Genomic DNA, 18,144 nt, shown 5'->3' on the forward strand with positions numbered 1-18,144 from the left:
TTTTGCCTACAGTAATTGATATAACACACTGGCAGCAGGGAGGGGAGCTGACACTGAATTAAACATTTTAATTTCTGAAAATATTTTCAGAAGATTTTACAATAACTTCAAATATAAATGCCACACACAAACTGCATTTACTGGATTTAATAAGCAACTTCTGATTCTGTTTGTGCTTTGCTGACTTTGAAATATTGTATTTTATATGTAATCTATCAATTTTCTTACTTGCTTGTCCAGTTTAAGGCGGTTGGCAGCTTGGGCCTGTCCCAGCTATGAGAAAGCAAAAGGCAGAGACATACATAGAAAGATTCACACCTATGGCTGATTTAGTTTGGACAGTGAGATGAAACTACAGTACCAGGCACAAAGAGAACATGCAAAGTCCACACAGAAAAGCCCCCTAGTGGATTTTGAACCAGGAAACCTTTTGCTGTGAAGTGACAGAGTGCACAACTTAATACTATTCCACTATTCCTATCCATCCACCCCTTGCTTTAACATCATAATTTAATATTTCTATCTGAATTTATATAACACCGCCCAAAAGTCTTGAGTCTCCTGTCACTTTCAAATATTTTGCTTCCAAGGAGCCAAATCTTTTGAGAAAAGTTCTCCAGCTTTCTGAACCTCTTTCAAAGTTCTTTGGACATTGGCTGCTTTTTCACTCGTTTTCAGTCCCGTCCTTGTACCCGATCATTTCAAAGGAACACTTTTGTTGTTTAAACCACTAACCACTTCAAGCATTAAATATGAACCCAAAAAAAACAAACAAAAAACAAAAAAAACCACATTTTAAATGGTATGTCTGGGCACTTTGTTGATAGCAACCTGTTTGTACCAATAGGATGATACCAAAAATCTATTACGGAATAGATTATAAATAGATGCATAGTGAAGCTATTGATGAAAAAATATCTACAACACATGAACTGTATCTGAAAGTCATGCTTTTAAGAAATGGGAACTAATAAATGTGTTTGATTTTGTGGTTAACCGTCCCAGTGTATAAATACACTCAGAGACAGCCAGGCTTGATAACAACACTTGGTTGTAGGCTAAGCGTGTATTTGAAACAGTGACGACAACAATGAATAATTATGAGATGCCTTTATTGTACTTTTTTTGGAATCCAGTGCCACAGACACGAGAAAATGGTCCAATCCCTCCCTCCCCCAATACAAACAGCCTGACAGGAAGGGTCTGCAGGGCGGGGGGGTGTACCGTGATCCCGCTTGTAGTCTTAAATTAAACACAGATAATAATGAAGACACATCCAGGTGCATTTCAACAGACACGCACGACATGCATTCAAAAAGGGCTTTTAAAGAACGCAGCGAGTCCTGGTTCACACGTACGCTCTTGTCCCAAAAAGTAAAAGACGACAAAATTAATACCACTTAAAAAACAGTTTGCTGTCTTTATGGCCGTCAGTCTATAATAATTCAGGCTCTGTCATTTTTCCCACTTACAGAAAAGAGAAAAACAAGGGCAAAGAGACACACTACTATCCATAATGGGAAAATGGTTTAAATATGGAAGTGGATGGTTCATAGCTTTCATATTTTAGTTTTTTTTATTATGTTTTTTAATTAATGGTATGCTTTAATGAGAATACAGTTGTCTCACTAAAAATCAGCTCATCTAGGTAAAACTAGGCCTGTCCACTCAATCTGCAGTATCTAAGTAAAATATATAAAGTCCAGTCAAGGGCTCAGTGGGTCGTTGATCCAATCAGGAGGCGGATCACTTCAGTCTTCCTCGCTGCCACTGGCTGAACGCTCCTGAAGGAAACGGAAACAAAGATTTACTTTCATTATTCAACAAGACCTTGAGACTACACAAGCACAGAGTGCCCATCAAAAGTACCGCAAACACCACAAAACACGAGTGGCGTGGAAATGATCCCAGCTCAGACCTAGAATAGAATGACTGGGTTGTTGTGAACTGTTTGAAGGGAATCACCATTACCAGCACACCAGACTAAAGATGTGGCAATCATCATGATGATCAATGTATTTGATTTTGGTATTTTAAGTTTGTAAAATGAACAAGAAAACATTATTTACCATCACAAAATGTATGATTATGAGAAGTTGTTAGAGAATAGCTGCTCAATAGTAGCAAGAATTTGAATCATGGTCAGTTTGGCTGCATTTTATAATCCAGATTATATCTTTAAAAACAAATCTTGTGTAACTGAAATTCAAATGTAAAATATATTCATTAAAACAAAGCCCCTGTGTCAAATACGTGTGTGTCACACAAAGGGATTTGTTTTAATGATTTAAAACAGGAAAACATCTGAGAGAGTGAATGCAGAACCGTTCCTCTGCTCATTCTTTCCAACAGGTTCTAAAGGGAACTCAAAGCTCTGTCATTTAAATACATTAACATGAATGCAGAAGATTCAAGCTTTGGTGTGTGTGTGTGTGTGTGTGTGTGTGTGTGTGTGTGTGTGTGTGTGTGTGTGTGTGTGTGTGTGTGTGTGTGTGTGTGTGTGTGTGTGTGTGTGTGTGTGTGTGTGTGTGTTCGTTCTCCCGTTCTGCTCTCACCTCTTCCTGTTCCTCCTCGCTGTCGTCGTCGCTTACCACAGGTTTAGCCCGGGCTCCGCGGCCCCGCCGCCGTTGTCCTTTCCCTCCTCTCTCCCCCTTCTCTTTCCGGCCCAGTTTAATCTTGACCTTCACTGAACGACCTGATGAGGGATCAAAGATTGCAAACAAAATAATGCTGAGTGAGCCTCACCGCCCGCTGATGCTATAAAAGCTACCGTGCCCCTCCGATACTCACATTCAGACTCCGAGCCTTCATCCACCTCCTCCTCTTCCTCCTCGCTTTCTTCTCCCTCGCTTTCATCCTCCTTCTCGATCTTCTGTCTCACGCTGGTGAAGACGGACTGGAGCACAATGGAGTCCTCGTAGATCTAAAAAAAATAAATGGTTAATGAGAGAAACAAAGTTAGCTTCCAAAATAGGAAAACTTGTAAGTTAAATGAGTTGAATATATCAAACACTGGTGAGCGTGTGCTGCTAGCATCACTCACCAAAGAGCCCTCCAGGTTGAAAGTCTGGGCGTTCTGACACAGCAGCATCACATCCTTCTCCAGGTCGTTCAGGCTGCGGTATTTGTGGCTGCGGATCCGCTCCTGATGCACGGAGAGAGAAACAACAGGCAGCAGTCAGATATGCAGGATTTAATAAGTTGGAATCTAAAAAAGAAATACATATATATATATTAAAAAAAAAAAAAAAACATTGATGAGGTAATTTTTGATCCTCACCTTGATCTTTCTGAAGTCCACTGGTTTGCGGATGAGCTCATAATACTCGGGCAGCTCTTTGCGAGATGGGAGCTGGATGAAGACTTCGCTCAGTTGTCGGCCATTTCTGCAAAGACGAGGAGACAAGTTAGTTAAAAGCGCAATCAAACTAAATTTTCACGCCTTCTGCTAATCCTGCGCTCTTCAGAAGAGCGGTCTCCTCACCCGTCCTTGTATTTGATGACAGCGTCAACAATCTTCCTCATCTTCTTAGTGAGAGATGGAGGGTTAGGAGAGAGCTTCTCAGCAGGTGGGCGACCCCGTTTCTTTGCTTTCTTTCCATCGTCGTCCTTGTCCCGCCCGCGGCCGCTGCTGGAGCTGGGTGTGGCCGGGCCACCGTCGTGATCACGGTCTCTCTTGCGCTTTCTGGTCGTCTTCTTGTGACGCACTTCCTCTTCAATGTCCTCTAGATTGCCTTCTTCTATGGCCTGTTCAAAGAGAAATACAGTTGAAAACTCATTTAATAGAAACAAGTGAGTTGTTGGTCCACGAGTTGTAAGAGCGACTCTTTTACGAAAGCCAGAACTGGCATTTTTAAAACCCGGCAACGAGAGAAATGGCTACACAAAAACCAACAATAAGCCATAGACTGTAGCCTCAATGTGCTCTATTGATGTGTACTGTTTGTGTCGCATACAAATGACATCACAGACTTTCAGAGGCATTGCTATAGCAACCCTACGCACATTAGGTGGAACTCTACTGTAATGAAAAACGACCGAAACAGAGTAGAGGCTGAACTAGTAGAAAAAGACCTAATATCGATTCAGCTGTGAGTATTTGGGACCCATCCCACCTTGAGCCACTGCTTCTCTGTGAGCGAGTCGCTGTAGTCCACCTCCTTGCGCTGGCGCGACCCTCTGCCAAACATCTTCTCCTCCTCCTCCTCACAGGTTAGCCTCTCAACCTCAGCGTCGTCTTTCAAAATCCAGCCGGGCAAGTCGTCCTCCTCCATCAGACGGGGTTTCCTCTTAGGGTTACGGGCCTCCTCGCGGCGTCTGTCTAGATCCATACGCTGAAATGAAAAACAAAACAAAAAACAGTGCGATTAGAGTCAGATTCAAAATTTTTTAAAGTGTCTAATAACTGACATGAAACCAAGACGAACCATGAACTGTTCAAACTCCTCTTCGCTCCTCGCGATCATCTGATTGACGGTCTCATCGTCAGGCACTTCGTCTTCCTCCTGCAGATAAATGAGACGGGCTGAATGAGCGATGGCTGACTGCAGATTTGTGGCACCTCAGACCCAAGTCTCTGAACTAATGACTCTCAAGCACAAATGGAAAGCCCAGCAGCAATATGAATTACTAGCAATTCATTGACCATTACTATGCTTTACGTAGACACTAAATATCACTTGCAGTTACAGGATGCACTAGATGACTAACGCTGTGCAAATGAAACTGATACTAAAAGTAAAGGTAAACAAATCCTTAACTTTGCATGAAAGAGTTTAAAGCCATAAAGAGGGGAAAAGGAAAGAAAATATAAAACGGGAAAAGCTTTTATGTTAGAGTGAAGGATAAAGTATCATATTAACCATCAAAGGTTTGTGCAGAAGCAGAAATACATAGGGGAGAAAGGGAGAAGTCTGGATTGATGAAAGCTCACAAATCCTGAGAAAAGAGGGGAAAATAAGGAAAAGAGACAGAAAGAGGAGAGGGGGGGGGGAAAGGGAGAGAATGAAGAGGTGGGGCAGCGCACAGGCGGACGTGGGCGGGTGGGCGATGTGGGAACAGGTTTAGATCACACCCACCCACGCCCCCCTAGTGCGGCAGCCTCCTCGAGCCCCGACCTCGTCCTGCTCCTCGTGCTCCAGAATAGCCTGTAAGAAGGCCCGACGTTCATAGCCTGAAGACTTCTGGTCGAACATGCCGGCCTGGATGACCTTCTGGTCCACGTTCAGCTTGTACTTGGCTGCTGCCAGGATCTTTTCCTCCACGCTGTTGACGGTGCAGAGGCGCAGCACGCGCACCTCGTTTTGCTGACCGATACGGTGCGCTCTATCCTGGGCCTGCAAGTCCTGTAGGGAGCGCGCACAGACAGTTTAGGTGGAATCGCTGTGCAGAAAGCAAACATGTTCACAACAAACAGGCCATTTCCTGAACTTCTTTGTGCACATAAAGTACCTGATGCGGGTTCCAGTCACTGTCAAAAATGATGACAGTATCAGCAGATTGCAGGTTCAGGCCCAGACCTCCAGCCCTGGTGCTGAGCAAGAACACAAAGTACTCAGAGGCGGGGTCGTTGAACGTCTTCAGCAGCATGCCACGATCCTCTGCTTTGGTGGTACCTAAGAAAACATCACGCTTTGTTAGTGACTCCCAGTAGTTCAATATGACTCTCTTATAGTTAACAGCCAAAAGGTTCTCACCATCCAGACGCAGGTACTTGAAATTGCGGTACGCAAAATAGTCCTCCATGATGGTCATGAGTGAGGTCATTTGACAGAAGAGCAGCACTTTGTGGTTGGTGGCCCTCAGCTTGGGCAGGATACGATCCAGCAGCTCAAACTTTCCAGAGGCACGATACAGGTCAGGGCTGGACAGGGAAAAGGAGAATATGAGTGACACTGACCGAGCACCTAACATTTATCCACAGACACAGTTTTTAGCTTTACGTACCCTGTGATGATTCCACCAGAATAACCGAGATGTTCCGAGAAGGACTCCTGTAAAAGCAAACAAGTAAAAATTATTAATATCATATGTTTTTTTTATATTTCAGCTTTAAAACATCTGTTCTACTGTCTTTTAAAAAGATTTACTGGTATCATGATTTAAATGGTGGTGTTTGTGTCTGGTACCTCAATGTGCTGGAACATGAAGGGGTGATTGCATATCTTCCTCAGCTGCATGATAGTGTTCATCAGGGTCTTCGTGCCACCTTTACCCTGTAAAATGAGGAGGATACATTAGGCGTCTATTATTTCAAATTTTCTTTAAATGACCACAAAAGAACCGAGTTTGAGACATCAGCTCACCTTCTTGTCTTTTTCTGAACCGTCTGTGAGCAAGACTCCCTTGGCCTGCATGTGTCTGTACAGAACCCTCTGCAGAGCTGACATGTCGCACTTTATGACATACTCCACCTGTAGAACAACAACAAGGGGAAATCTCAGCAGGGCAACTACATTTTTTGACCTGTTCTGAGCAGAAATATTTCAGTGTTGAATATGTTTTGGCAGAAGCTGTGCACATTGACCTTCTCTGGCAGCTGCGCCTCGACTTCTTTCTTGAGTCGCCGCAGCAAGAAAGGTCGGAGCACCTTGTGTAAACGTCGAATGATCAGGATGGTCTCTTCTTCATTTAGGTCAACCTTGAAACGTGAGAGAAGAACGCTGATAAGAAAGTCTCCACAACTATTTCCAACAATCCCGACCAGAATGTAAACGCACCTTCTCTCCAGTCATGGCGAACGGGGCGTTGAACCACTGTTCGAAGGTGCTGCAGCTCTTGAAGATCGTGGGCAAGAGGAAATTGAGCAGGGCCCAGAGCTCGGGGAGCTTGTTCTGCAGCGGAGTTCCTGTGAGCAGCAAACGTCGTGGCGCCAAGTAGTGTGTGTTCAAGACTTGGGTCAGCTTACAGTGATGGTTCTTCATACGATGGCCTTCATCCACAATCATGTACTTCCAGCGGATCTTTGTGAAGAAGATATGGCATTTATTCAACGTGCTTTTGACTACCGTTTAAAAGACAAGCTTTAGATCTGGAAGAAGACGTGACAGGACTGTCTTACCTTTGCTAACACCTGCTTATCCTTAATAATGTACTCATATGTGGTCAGCAGCACGTTGAACTTTCCGCTACGTAAAATTGGAACGAATGAACGTCGAGCAGCTGGAGACCCCTGAAAGATAAACAGATATTAAGTAAACCGAATAACTGAATTAAAAATGGTCTTTGGTATAAAGTGTTTTCGTCATGTTGCGAGCAAAGCGTGACTGAAGTACTAGTGCAACATCACTGACCTTGTAGGAAACCTTCACAACAGACGGTGCCCACTTATCAAACTCATACACCCAGTTTGATAAAGTTCTGTAAACAAAAGAACAGCTCTGATTGAGGAAAAGCAGCCTTCTCTACGTGCATTTGTCATTTTTAAGCCGATGCTTTCAACAGGGAACCGAGGAGACACGTTCACACTTACGAGAGAGGTACGATGATGAGGAAGGGCCCATTGATGCGCTTGTACTCCATGAGGTAAGTGATGAGGGCGATAGTCTGGATCGTTTTGCCTAGACCCATCTCATCAGCCAGGATGCCATTCAAGTTGTTGTTGTAAAGTGACACCAGCCACTCCAGACCTTTGATCTGAACAGTAAATGGTTCAAATAAGCTTCAGTTTACTCAGATTATCCAACATTTATTTATATAATCCACCATTAAAATCTAATCTAACAATGCTAATGTTATGCTGCTCTTTTCTGTGTCCTGATGGGCTACCTGGTATTGCTTGAGCTGCCCATTGACCAGCAGTGAGGACTGTTTATCCACTTTCTCAGTGACAGCGTGAGCCACTGCATAGTAGGACTGCAGGCCGCGGTTGAAACTTGCACTGCCGTACTCGTCGTCTACATCCTGCTTGGCGTGTCTGATGGAAGCAGAAAAGACATGATTCATGTAAATTTCATAATATTATAATATTAATATTATAATATTAATATTATACCAACCAGTTATAAACACAGGATAATTATAAAGTACAACAATTGTCTTACTCAATGATGTGCAGGACATCCACTTCTGATACATCTTCACTGTCGGGGTCGGGGATCTTCTTCTTCTCTTCTGTTGGAGCTGAAGACGTCTGAGGCTGGTCGTCCTCTTCCTCCTGACGATACAAAACAAAACGGGATGTCAGAAAGCTGCTCCACCACCACAAACACAATCTGAAGCTGCGTTACATACCTCCTCCTCCTCTTCCTCTTCTGAACCGCTGCCTTCACTGTCGGAGCGTGGCGCTACTTCGTATCTGAGAAGGAACATAAGGATAGAAAAAGAGATAAGCGAGTGCCTTGTTGTTTTGCTGGAGGATGAAACACGGCTTTTGCACAGATATTCCAGACACTGAATTTAAATCATTTCTACAGAAATCAAGACAGACTTGACGCTTACCCTGGGTTCATTTCAAGCCAGGCTTCCAGCTGCCCGGCCTTGGGTGCTTCCACACCCGTCAGGATCTTTCCACTGTCCACATGGATGACCTTGACTGGCAGGTCACTCATTTGACTAGTCTCATCTAAAGGCTGGGAGAGGAAAGGAGGGAAACCAAAACAACAAAAGATACACATTAAAAATGGGCGTGATCTCTATGGTAGAGTTCCCTTAAAGTAATTTTACTGTTTGACACTCACCTCTCCGTCAGGTCCCAGAGCAGGAGCAGCTCCCTCTGGAGCCTCGGGCTTCTGAAAGCATCAAATAATTTTAGTTTTTTTTTTCTCTTTATGTGGATGAAATTTTACATTACTCTTTTATATTTAATTCATGTACCTTCTTTTTCTTCTTCTTCTTCTTCTTCTCTTTGAGTGCTTGTGCAGCCTTGTGCGCGCGCACCAACTCAGTGAGGTTGGCCACGTACTCGTCTGTCTGCTGTAGCAGGTACGCCAGGCGCTTGTCTTTCTTCTGGTCGATAAGTTTACGATAACCTTCTTCATCTTCAGCCTGGGAGGAGATTCGCACAGAGGTCAGATCAGTTTGTGACACAAATAAACGTCAAATATAATTCCTATCATTCATTTCAGAGACTGTGCTCCTTCTGGCAGATACAGACTCATTTTGACAGACTGAGAAAGTCTCACCATCAGCCTTCGCATCCTCTCCTTTTCAATGCGTTCATTCTCTTTCTTCTGCTCGCGCTCAGTGTTGGCATGATAGGTGGCGACAGCTTTGGTGGCCTTCTGGATCTTTGCTGTGATGGAGCGGTGATACTCCTTAAAGTCCTTGGCATGCTGCAGGATGCTGTTGAGGTATTCCTTTGAAAAACAAATGTTTAAATTAGACTCTTTACATTAACTACACCTCGTCATATTTGTTTTAACAAATATCACAATATAAAACATCCAATTGGACGCCTTAAGATCTTTTAGAAATCGTCTGTACCTGGTGTTTCTGGCGCCGTTTGCGCTCTTGTTCAATCTTCTGCTGTTTCTCCAGCTTCTCAGTGATACGAGCCTCACGTAGAGACTGCCGTTTGCTGCGTTTATAGGCCTTAGCATTAAGGGCAGTTTCCAAAGCAGTGTCACGACGCATGCAAACAACAACCTCCTGGCGCAACTACAAGCACAGAAAAGGAAGACAATATAAGTTTTTCACTGGGAAAAGTAAAGAAGCGAAGAGAGAGCTGATTAAATATGCAGAGTTCAGTTGTCTGGATTATAAACACATTTGCAGGTAGCAGCAGATACGTTTATCTACCTGTCTCTGGAAGTTAAGCAGCCTAAGGGCCTTAAGCTCGATGGTGGCTTTGGTGCGTAGATCACCAGCTAGAGAGCCAGGCAGGTTCTCAAGCTCCTGTATGCGGTGAGAAATACGAGCCTGAAGCCTGAAAATTTAAAAAATAGAAATATTACAAAGATTAAAGTTGAAACCATTATTTTTCTCCCTCCATACAAAAGTAGAAGAACCCTCAAAGTGATGGATGGCTGTGTGTCATCAGTTCAGGGATTTAATTTCCTATTCAAACTGGAAACATCTAGTTTCTCAGATTTTTTTAATCTTACTATAATGCCAATACTTTTATGCTGTCCATTACATCCCGAGCAGTACAGAACTTTTTAAGGCCGACACCAATATTTAGTGATATTTCGATATCTAGGCCGATATTCTTTTTCCTTCACACTCACCAAACATAAAAACATTAGCATAGTATTTATTATGTATAGTGGTTTATTTACTTGTTTACGCTCTGCTCAGATTAGCTGGTTGTTGTGTTTGTGGCATTCTGAATGGGTTGCCAAAAAGGAAGTTGCAGAGTGCCCTCTGGTGGACAAAATATGCAACATCAACACTCATGACATCAGCGAAGAGCGTCTCTCATCTCTTTTTCTTCTTTTTTAAACTTTTAATGGTTTTAATCATCAGCCAGCATTAATGTAGACACAGATAGATGGGCAAAAAGCTAATATCAGCTAATAATATCAGTTTGCTGATGAACTGATTGGGCTCTACCATCAATTATTCCTTTTAGCTTAACTGTGCAACTTATTGGTCACGTGCTGCTTCTCAGGTTGTGGGATAAAATTCTCAATAAGATGCTTTGGGCTGCAACTAGATAAAAAAAATTTTTTTAAGAAAACTAAGACACCAACCAATTTGAATAACACCAGTTATTAATTTCAAACTTAAGTAGAAAACAACGATATGGAAATAGAATTATAAATTACAAAGTGATGTTTTATTATTTATTTTTAACTCTTTTTTTTTGTCATATTAGAGGGAGCAAGAAATGGGCTCCTGACAATTTTCATCATTCATGTTCAAGGACAAAATATTTGCTGTGTAGCTCAGTATTGTTTGCCATTCCACGTCGTTTCCCTTTCCTCACCTGTACTCTCTCTCCTGGAGGATCTCCACTGGATCAAGCCCACGAGGTTTTTGGATGGGGGTTATGCGATTCTGCTTCTGGTGTAGCATCATGGGAGGGGGCTGTGCAGGCTGTCCTGGCGACTGTGTCTGAGGGGGCATAACAGGGGAGGCTGCTGGAGGCACTGAGGGAGGAGCAGGAGAAGGTCGGCCTGTGGGCTGGGGTGGAATTAACTTCTGGGGAGGGTTGGAAGGGGCAGCAGCGTTCACCATTGGTCCTAAAAAAAGAGAAATTTAGGAAAGATTCTTTTTAATTGTAGGTATAAACAAAATACACATGTGTGAAGTTGGTGCTTAACCTGGGTTTACCTTCAGGCCATGATTTGGGAGGTCCATTCGTAGGCTGGCCTTGCATACCTGGAGGAACTCCTGCAGGTCCAGGAGGAGCTATATTGGGACCTACCATACCTAAAACAAAAACAGAATCATATTAATCTGTTTTTTGACATAATTTGTAAATGCTGAACATTGTGCAATCTCTCCTGCCCTTTAGATAGATGCATTATTATTATTATCATGGGATCAAGAGCAGGGTTATTATAGTTTTGTATTTTTTTTTTTTTATTAGGTTTGATTTTTACTTCGTTTCAACTTTGTTTTTAATCCAGTTTAGTTTCAGTCAGTTTCTAGAGCGAATTTGCTCATTTCAGTTTAGTTTTTATTGTTTGAAAATATTTAGTTTTTATTTACTTTCAGTGCTAATTTTAATGTTTGATAATTATTTATTTATGGCATATGTCAGGAGCAAGATTTGGGAAAATTAGTACAGATAGTAAAATATAACCAGAGCTTTTTGAAAGCAGTTCATTCACAGTAGTGATGGGATTTCTGGCTCTTTTTAGAGAACCGGCTCTTTCGGCTCCCAACCGGCTGTTCAGGTTGTTTTTTTTGCTTTAATTAATTAATTATCAACAACAATATAAAATTATGTACAAAAGGAATTAGTAATGTAAAAAAAACGTGGTTTTCTTTATGTATGTTTATATATAAATATTTATGGTGGCCCCTAGAGACGAAACATGTACAAACTCCAAAGCACATTTCTAGCGTTAACTGAACTTCCAAAACAGAGCTACCTAGATCACTTAAATTACACTGCTTTTTACCAGTTTGAACCTGTGTCTCTTCCCCAGTTGAAGAAAATTGTCACTCAGATCAAACCAGCATCTTGCCCCACTAATGTGCTCTGGGAGACTATTGGTCCAAATGTCCAATCTATCATTAACAGCAGACTCACTTCTGGTGTTGTACCCACTTGTTTTTTAGACATCTGTGGTTCATCCATTGATTAAAAAAAAAGCAAACATGGATGCCTCTATCCTCTCTAACTTTAGACTGATTTCAAAATTGCCTTTTATGGCTAAACGTTTTAGCAAAAACTGTATTTTTACAGTTGCAGTTTTTCATAGACTCTCAGAGGATTCTGGAAACTTCCTGGTCTCATTTTAAAACTGTTCACAGCACCGAATCTGCACTTTGAAGATTTCTTAATGATCTTTTACTGCTGCTGCTTTTGATGCACTTAAAAACTAAGAATGATATGGTTATGTAATTTAAAAAAAAACAAGCAAGAGAACACCATGTGGGAATCAAAGGTAGAGCTGTAGAGTGGTTCAGGTAGGTTCAGGCCCTTCATCTACCAAACACATAACCTTGGCCAGTCATTTTTTCTCTCTACCTTCTTCCCACGAGCCTGATTTTTAAAAAAAACATGGCCTTGGCTACTGTTTTTATGCAGATGACACCCAATTTTACATGCCTATAAAAAGAAATGTCAGCTCTCCTAAACCACAACTGGAGAGTCTGAAAGATATCAAGGGATGGCTCAATGTTCAGTTTAGGATCCATTTAAAGATTTTATTCTATATTTTGACATACAATACTTGGCTTCTAACTCCATATATTCCCTCAAGTTTGCTAAGGTCCATGGACCAGTTTCCCCTGGCTGTCCCTAAAACCCGGCTGAAAACCAGGGGCGACCGAGCCTTTTACGCCATCGCCCCAACTCCCGGCCCATGTTAGCATGGCTCCTTCATTACCTGTTTTTAAAACACATCTTACAACTAGGGCTGCCACGATTAGTCATGATTACATCGACTATCAAAATCGTTGACGACTGATTTAATAGTCGACGCGTCATTTGAAGCTTTGTAAGATCACAAAAGACGCAGGAATAAGTAGTAGGATTTAAGAGTGTAATAACAGACTGAAACAGAAGATGGCAGCACTGCATGTACAAGGATGCCAGCTGCCGTTAAACCCCGAAGAAGAAGAAGTAGCTCTTTCCCAGAATTCATAGCGCAGCCCAGCTCAGTTTCCAAAAATAATCGGTGACTAGTCGACTATCAAAATAATCGTTTGTGGCAGCCCTACTTACAACTCATCTTTATTATTTGGCTCTTATCATAGAACGAGAGTGGCATGTTCTAACCTTCTATTTATTATTATTATTATTACTACTATTGTTGTTGCTGCTGATTTGTTGTGTAATTTTTTGCTGCTTTGTCTTTAAAAAGTGCTTTATAAATAATTTGGATTGGATAGTTTAGTTTTAGTTAACTATAATAACCTTGATCATGATCAAAGGTTCAGATTTTCCTTTAACTTCCCTTAACTTGTGTACAATAAATTAACGTAAAGAAACCCTCTAACTCACCATGTTGTCTATTGTAATTTGCTGGAGCTGGTCCCGGCCCAGCACCCGGGCCACCTCCAGGCCCTGTAGAAGGTGGCATATTAGGCATTGGCTGTTGCTGCATCCCTGGCATGGGCCTCTTTCCCTGCACAGCCATCTGCAGGTGCTCTGGTAGAGGCTGACTGCGTGCCAGCATCTTGTAGGCCATAATCTGTGCCCTGAGTTGGTGTAGCTGGTTCTGGTTGAAGGGAGTGGGTCCACCTGCACCACCTGCTGCAACAGGGGGGCCCCCTGGCCCTTGGGGACCACCACGATTCGGTTGACCCATACCCTGATTTGAGTCTCCACTTCCCTCCATAGGGCCTGCTCCCGGGCCAGATGGGCCTCCAGGCATCATGGGACCAGAAGGAGGGCCGTTGGCTGGGACGGGACTAGGTGCGTGCTCCGAGCCTCCTAATGGAGAGGGGTAACCTGCAGACAGAACAGAGGCACAATGGGTATGGCAAAAAGTTATCTCTGAAGTGTTAAAGAAGGTTTTATGTAATTAAAAACAAACAAACAAACAAGAAAAACATGTTGAATAAGGATAATAAGAGAACCAGGTGGCTGTATCTCCATGTACTATAGATAAACTCGAACACTGCTGTGGTGTCTTCTATATTCCTCCCTCTGAACAACCTCTGTTGCTTGCTGACTGGTTTTGTAGATGCAGCTGCTTTTGTTGTTGTCTGAAAGGGGAAGCCCCTAAACCCCGCCCCTCCTGTCACCCTGCCCAGCGCTGTCTGCTACTGCTGCTACATGAACAGCAACACAAGAGGAGAAACCGGCTGGATGGGTTTCCACACGCACATTGTATACCAGCACAACTGCATTACTGGTTTCTTTTGCAAAGAGCATTTCAGGGCCAGAACTAAGTTCCGTGAGTTCAAATTTTCTTCACTCAGTGTGCATTAACTCAAGTTAGAAGAGGACTGAAGATGCAGACTTTACCGCAAACGTATCAACATGACACTATGGTGTTAGTTTAGGTTTCACCTTTCTAGTCCTGACACACATTACCATGAAGCACTTTTCTGTGTGACACAACATACCTTGGGAATGTTGATCCATCGGGCTCGGAGGGGGTCCCATCCCACTGTGTCCCCCTGGTCTCATGCCCATGCCCTTCATCTGGCCATAGCGAGGGTCATCGGGCACTCCCTTCTCATGCATGGCTTCCATTGGCTGCATAAATGAAACCGAATAATCATAAATGAAACAAACACTGAAGTTTGTGCAGTGTGACACTGGAACACACTGCACAAAACAATTAACAGGAAAGACACGTAAAGTATGTAAAGTACAGAAATGATTCCACAACCACTCACTTTATCTAATGATAAATATTACTGTGTTTAAGCTATTCAAAATAATCACATGCATGTTTTAACAACAAGAAGATTGCGTTATTTGACAAAATGTCGTTTTTTGTTTGGTTTTTTTTTTTTTTACTTTATGCATCTGGTGCATGTTGTCCTGAGGATATCCTGAGGGTCCCTGTGGAGGATGGGGGTGTCCAGATCCTGGAGGTCCTGGGCTAGGCCCCATCATGCTGTGGGCCGAGCCTGGTGAGGGACCTGGACTTGGCCCCATCATGCCTCCTGGAGATGGCCCTGGGCCTGGGGAGGGACCAGGGCGAGGTGTCCCTCCCATAGGGGGGTCAGGAGTGGACATCTCTCAGGGGGAACTGGGAATGTGTGGCTGCAGGAAGTACCCTTAAAAGAGACATTACAACAAGAATTAAGAAAACACATGTATACATGTTACTCTAGTTACTTAAAAGGAAAGGTGTTTCAAATAAATTCTAGACACTAGTAAAAAATACAACAAAACTTTCTGTGTTTAAAATTAAATTAAATAATAGAAAATTTAAATGGAAATCTTTCAGTGCTTTTTTGAAAAAAAAAAAAAAAAAAAAAAGGAAGATGAAGAAACTCTACAACATTTTTAAAAGTTAAAAATTTCCCCTGTTATGGCCTGAAATCAAATGTCAAAATGTTTTACAAATGCTTATTTCATCTGACCAATAATCCAAACTCTGAATATTTTAAACCAGCACTGGTGAGACAAGAATAAATGAGCACATTATTTCATTGTGCCTGCTGACTTAAATGAATAACTGGTTATCTGAATTGTTACATCTTTATATCTGATCACAGTCTCACATGTTTCACGTTGCTCTGTGTTAAGACAATAGTATATTTATAAAGCCGTTCGATATTGGATGCTTCATTGCAGATGTGAAATGACTTAAAATAAAAGTGATACCGTCACTGTTTCCCCCCCCCCAAATGTGCCATTTGGTGTAATACACAAGTCGTAGTGCTTAGTACCGTTAAACATGAACTACAGACAGCTGACTGATGTTTTTATGCCGTTATAGCATTTAAATGTCCACTCCTGGATGTCCCGCTGAAGTGTACAGATGGGCAGCTGCTGACAGGAACTAGATAATTCATATACTTTTTGCTGAATATCTGACTTTTAAAGGTCAAGTGTGACACACAAGAGATTTAACTTTGTCTGGATTTTTTTTTTTTTTTTTTTTTTAAAAGCACAATTAGTTAACTTGAACATCACTTCGTGGAGGAAAACTGTTACGAGACACCTCTATCGAAGAGGCCCTATTATGACACAAATTAAACCCTTTGGTTAAAACAAAAAAACAAAAAACAGAGCCTCTCTTAAATCAACGGGAGAACAGCATAATAATAAAAACTTTGCCAAAGTCCAGTTGTCTAATGTTTACATTTATAAGCCAATAACAGTTAGGCTAGCTATTGTTGGCTAACGTTAGCCAGGCCTAGCAGAATTTAAAGTTTACGTTACATTATATATGTTAACTTTAACTCTCTCCAATTCGTAATGCAACACAATTGTAGTGGTATTCACCGGGTTGCTGGTTCCGTCTGAAAATAACACTAAAACAATAGTATTTCTACAAGGAACACAACCCGGATTTAAGACTTGTCGGCTGGCTCGTTAGCGAGCTAGTTCAGTTAGCCTAGCCGGCCATGCTCTCCGAGGCCAATTAGGGCAAAAAAGACGTGTTGTTTTGCGAGATAGTGGCCGAGATGCGGCGACATGTGAAAGGTTAGAGCATCCCTTCATCTACCAAGCTGATTGATCCAACGCGCCTCCCGTACCCCTGGCTCAGCGCTCTGCTCTTAGCACATTTCCAAAAACAATTTTCATTCATTACACACTGTCGCGCCACAGCAGCGGCACGGTAATGTCGGTCTCCTTTTCTGTAACGAAGAGGGAAAAAAACACCCACGAAAGCTCAACAATCCTCTAACAGCAGCGTGAAACGCACACAAAACTCCCTTACTGCCCAAAGAAAAATTAAAGCGAACTTACACAAGTGGTGGAAGTTGATGTTTGAAGTGTCGCCGGCTGCAAAGTCTCTTCGTTTTCCTCCTAGCCAGAAACAAAGAGCGACCTACCCAGTTGGTTTTTTTCCTTCACCCCCCCCCTCTCTCTCGGCAGATTGTATCGCGGAGACCGGCCTGTGCGGCTCTACAGCGCCGCCTCTGCGCAGGCTCCTCGCTCACTTCCCGCATGCTCAGTGCAGCCTCTGAGATACAAGCAGGCACGAAAGCCCTAGAAGCCGGCATGGGGGATGGGTGAACGAGGCAAACACTGTATTATGGACGAGTATATTGAAATATGATTTAACCCAACACGTATCAACGTGAAAGTACGCAAATGCTCTTAGTACGCTTGAGAAACCACAATTAAATAAACTGTGGCACGAAAACGGTGTCGAGTGCACTTTTCTTTCATGTCATTATTGCTTTGTTTGTACCTAATAATAATATATCTTTCTAACCTTGTGGCCAATGCTTGTTGTTGATCAGGATTTAAGACACATTATTAATGATTGGTTTGCCGTTTACGCTACGAAAGGAAATACTTAAAAAAGATACATGTAAAGACACACTGTAACCCTACTATAATATGAAACAAAGAAAACAAAGACACGTGAACCTCTAAAATGCTGTAAAGACAATTGTATTGGGTCAAACTACATATTAAGATGAATAAAATAGTTGTACTCTAAATAATTTGAATATACCATACATTATTTAGATAAAGCACGATCATGCTCTTCTGCTTTATGTAGGGACCATCTACTTTTAATTTACCTTAATATTATTTGTTGTCATTATTCTAAATCATACTTATGAGCTTAAAAAATATTTCAACTGCTCATCAATCTTTTTAGCATAATCAAGAAGAACATTTACTGTCACATGGTGGAACCTAGCTGACATGTGACTGAGGAACTTAAGGAACATGAGGTCATGACTGTGTCCTTAAACTGGATTGGACACAATCCCATGCTAAGGTGCTCGGTATGGTAGTAAAAGGGAAACACCCAAAGTAAGAGTCAGGTTGGACTTCTGAGGGATGAGTCTCACTGGTTGGCCAAAAAGACTAGAGCTAACCACGTGGTAGGTTTTACAGGGATCTTGAGGTTACCGCTCTGTTTTAACTCCCCTACTTTGGTGTAGTTTCACTCTTTGCAGCTGTACAAACTATACCCAAATATAACTTGTCTT

General features: G+C 42.2%; 1 protein-coding gene across 3 annotated transcripts; it reads right to left on the reverse strand.

Moving 5' to 3' along the window:
• Positions 1 to 1,095: 1,095 nt before the first annotated feature.
• On the reverse strand, positions 1,096 to 17,123 carry smarca4a (SWI/SNF related, matrix associated, actin dependent regulator of chromatin, subfamily a, member 4a). 3 transcript variants are annotated; one of them, XM_040045759.1, is made up of 34 exons: positions 16,940 to 17,123; positions 15,032 to 15,294; positions 14,632 to 14,764; positions 13,562 to 14,011; positions 11,215 to 11,313; positions 10,868 to 11,123; positions 9,739 to 9,865; positions 9,424 to 9,597; positions 9,123 to 9,296; positions 8,815 to 8,985; positions 8,679 to 8,729; positions 8,440 to 8,570; positions 8,233 to 8,296; positions 8,043 to 8,155; positions 7,768 to 7,915; positions 7,472 to 7,635; positions 7,293 to 7,359; positions 7,061 to 7,171; positions 6,720 to 6,962; positions 6,527 to 6,640; positions 6,306 to 6,413; positions 6,129 to 6,215; positions 5,947 to 5,993; positions 5,697 to 5,863; positions 5,452 to 5,615; positions 5,079 to 5,345; positions 4,428 to 4,505; positions 4,116 to 4,334; positions 3,485 to 3,747; positions 3,281 to 3,386; positions 3,044 to 3,145; positions 2,791 to 2,923; positions 2,556 to 2,695; positions 1,096 to 1,784 (listed from the first exon to the last, which is right to left on the reverse strand). In XM_040045759.1, exons 2-34 carry the CDS (start codon positions 15,251 to 15,253, stop codon positions 1,752 to 1,754), a joined length of 4,926 nt encoding a protein of 1,641 aa, XP_039901693.1. In that variant the 5' UTR covers positions 15,254 to 15,294; positions 16,940 to 17,123; the 3' UTR covers positions 1,096 to 1,751. The 3 variants fall into 3 exon arrangements, with proteins under 3 accessions (XP_039901693.1, XP_039901694.1, XP_039901695.1); XM_040045760.1 differs by lacking the exon at positions 16,940 to 17,123 and having other exon boundaries at positions 5,118 to 5,345; positions 15,032 to 15,253; XM_040045761.1 differs by lacking the exons at positions 5,079 to 5,345; positions 5,452 to 5,615; positions 5,697 to 5,863; ... (21 more) ...; positions 15,032 to 15,294; positions 16,940 to 17,123 and adding an exon at positions 4,863 to 5,062.
• Between the last annotated feature and the right edge of the window lie 1,021 nt (positions 17,124 to 18,144).

The sequence above is a fragment of the Simochromis diagramma genome, unplaced genomic scaffold, assembly GCF_900408965.1.
Source record: "Simochromis diagramma unplaced genomic scaffold, fSimDia1.1 OVJJ01000150.1, whole genome shotgun sequence".
Taxonomy (NCBI): domain Eukaryota; kingdom Metazoa; phylum Chordata; class Actinopteri; order Cichliformes; family Cichlidae; genus Simochromis; species Simochromis diagramma.